Here is a 1,889-nt window from a genome sequence, read left to right as displayed (position 1 = left end):
GTGGGGGTAATCTCTGCATAGCTGTAACCCCTCTCTCCCCGGACAGAGAGCGCTGCATGTATGTGCCCACATCTGTCCTGCTCATTCCTTCATGCTCCCTGCAGTCTCTGTCAGTCCTTGTGTTTCCCATCCTCTCCATTACTGTACAGTAACTTATATCACATATTCTGCTGTTTCTGAATGTTTGTTTCATTAGTTTTACATCTTATTCAGAATAATATATCATTATTTTGGGGTGTGGAACCAATTGTCTGCATTTCTATGAATTCTTATGGGAAAATTTGCTTTGGTTTAAAAGCGGATTTGGATTACAAGCACTGTCCCGGAACGAATTATGCTCGTAATCCAAGGCACCACTATATATATATATATATATATATATATATATATATATATATATATATAATATACACACACATATTATATATATATATATATATATATATATATATATATATATATATATATATATATATAATATACAGGCTAGTGTTTGCTGGTGTCTGCTGTGTCACACATTGCACAGGTAGGCTAGATAGATAGATAGACAGACACACAGGAGAGTACAGGCTATTGTTCTCTGGTGTCCGCAGTGTCACATGCTTCTTCTGGCTGTACTGCTGTGCAGACAACAACAAAATGGCGATGCCCAACAGTACACATAATATCACCTTTCCCCTCTTTGTTCTTTTGTGAAAAGAGGGGGGAGGTGATGATGTCACAGCAGCTGAGCAGGGACTGCCTCTTTTTTTCAGCATTCCTATTTCAGGCTGCTTTTACCAGCAGTTTCCTGCTGGAGCTCCCCCTGGTGGCCATCACTGGGAAATATGGAAAATTCGATCGTTAATTTTTCATATTTCCTTACATGTAAAAAAAATAAAAAACACATATAAATTAACAAAAAAAATTAACAAATTCACTTTTAACACTTTCAAAAAAATGTTTTACTTGGCGACACATTCCCTTTAAGGCTATGTTTACCCACTGTAAATAATGACTGTAATTTTAGGGTTAAAATACGGTTGTATTTTCATTATTATAATGCGTTGCGTTGAAGTCGATAGAAGTTTGGACAGCAGTGCACACACTGTATACGATAATGGCCATAATTTATTACGGACGTCCAAATAATGAACATGCTAATTTTTTTTCTTTGTTCACAAATTGTTTTCTCTTTTGACTTATTATCTCCTGTAGGGTGGAGTTCCAGAACAAGTTCTACACTGGCACTGGGTATCAGTTTACTCCATTCCGCTTTGAACTAGTCTTCTAATGCAAAATCATCAGAACTCGATTTTGGTGACCTAAAGAGAATTTGCATATCGGGGAATGCTTCTATGTACTTTGCTGCACAAAATAAACTTCTTTTAAGCATTGTTGTATTTTAGCCTTTTCTGATTTGCATTCAGTATTGGGCAACAATTACAAATCCTTTTTTCCCACAGTTGCTTATTAATAAATATGGCATGAAAATCTGTTTTCGGTGTAAATTTTTTGTGTTTAGACAGTTGTGCTTTTTTCCTAGTAAGAAGTTGTGGCATAGAGCCACATTGGGGGGGTCTTTTAAATCTAATGTAATAATAATAATAATATTTATATGTATAGCGCCAACAGATTCTGCAGAGCTTATTTAAATATATAAATACAATACAGGTTATATTTATATTAAATTATACAATGAATAAATTAAAATAAAATTAAGAATACAGAATTAGAGACCTGCTCTCCAGAGCGTACAGACTAGGATGACTGGGGGTGACACGAGAGGCAACAAGTGCTTTATTTGTCAATGTTCCAGTCATTGACCATAGAATCTCAATGTATTATGTATTTTGCATATAATGCTGTAAGCACCTTCTAATAGAGCTACTATAGCATTCCCTTATCTT

General features: G+C 35.1%; 1 protein-coding gene across 3 annotated transcripts in view; it reads left to right on the top strand.

The window, feature by feature from the left end:
* Positions 1-1,473, top strand: part of TCIRG1 (T cell immune regulator 1, ATPase H+ transporting V0 subunit a3) — a 200,584-nt gene extending 199,111 nt beyond the window's left edge. For all 3 annotated transcript variants that reach the window (XM_069980778.1, XM_069980776.1, XM_069980777.1), the window contains one exon: positions 1,198-1,473. In XM_069980778.1, the coding sequence (XP_069836879.1) occupies positions 1,198-1,273 (76 nt within the window). In that variant the 3' untranslated portion in view covers positions 1,274-1,473. The remainder of the gene's footprint in view (positions 1-1,197) is intronic.
* The last annotated feature ends 416 nt before the right edge of the window (positions 1,474-1,889 follow it).

This window comes from Dendropsophus ebraccatus, chromosome 8 (genome assembly GCF_027789765.1).
Source record: "Dendropsophus ebraccatus isolate aDenEbr1 chromosome 8, aDenEbr1.pat, whole genome shotgun sequence".
Classification (NCBI taxonomy): domain Eukaryota; kingdom Metazoa; phylum Chordata; class Amphibia; order Anura; family Hylidae; genus Dendropsophus; species Dendropsophus ebraccatus.
The sequence above is the reverse complement of the archived record's forward strand: the minus strand, read 5'-3'. Positions and strand labels throughout refer to the sequence as shown.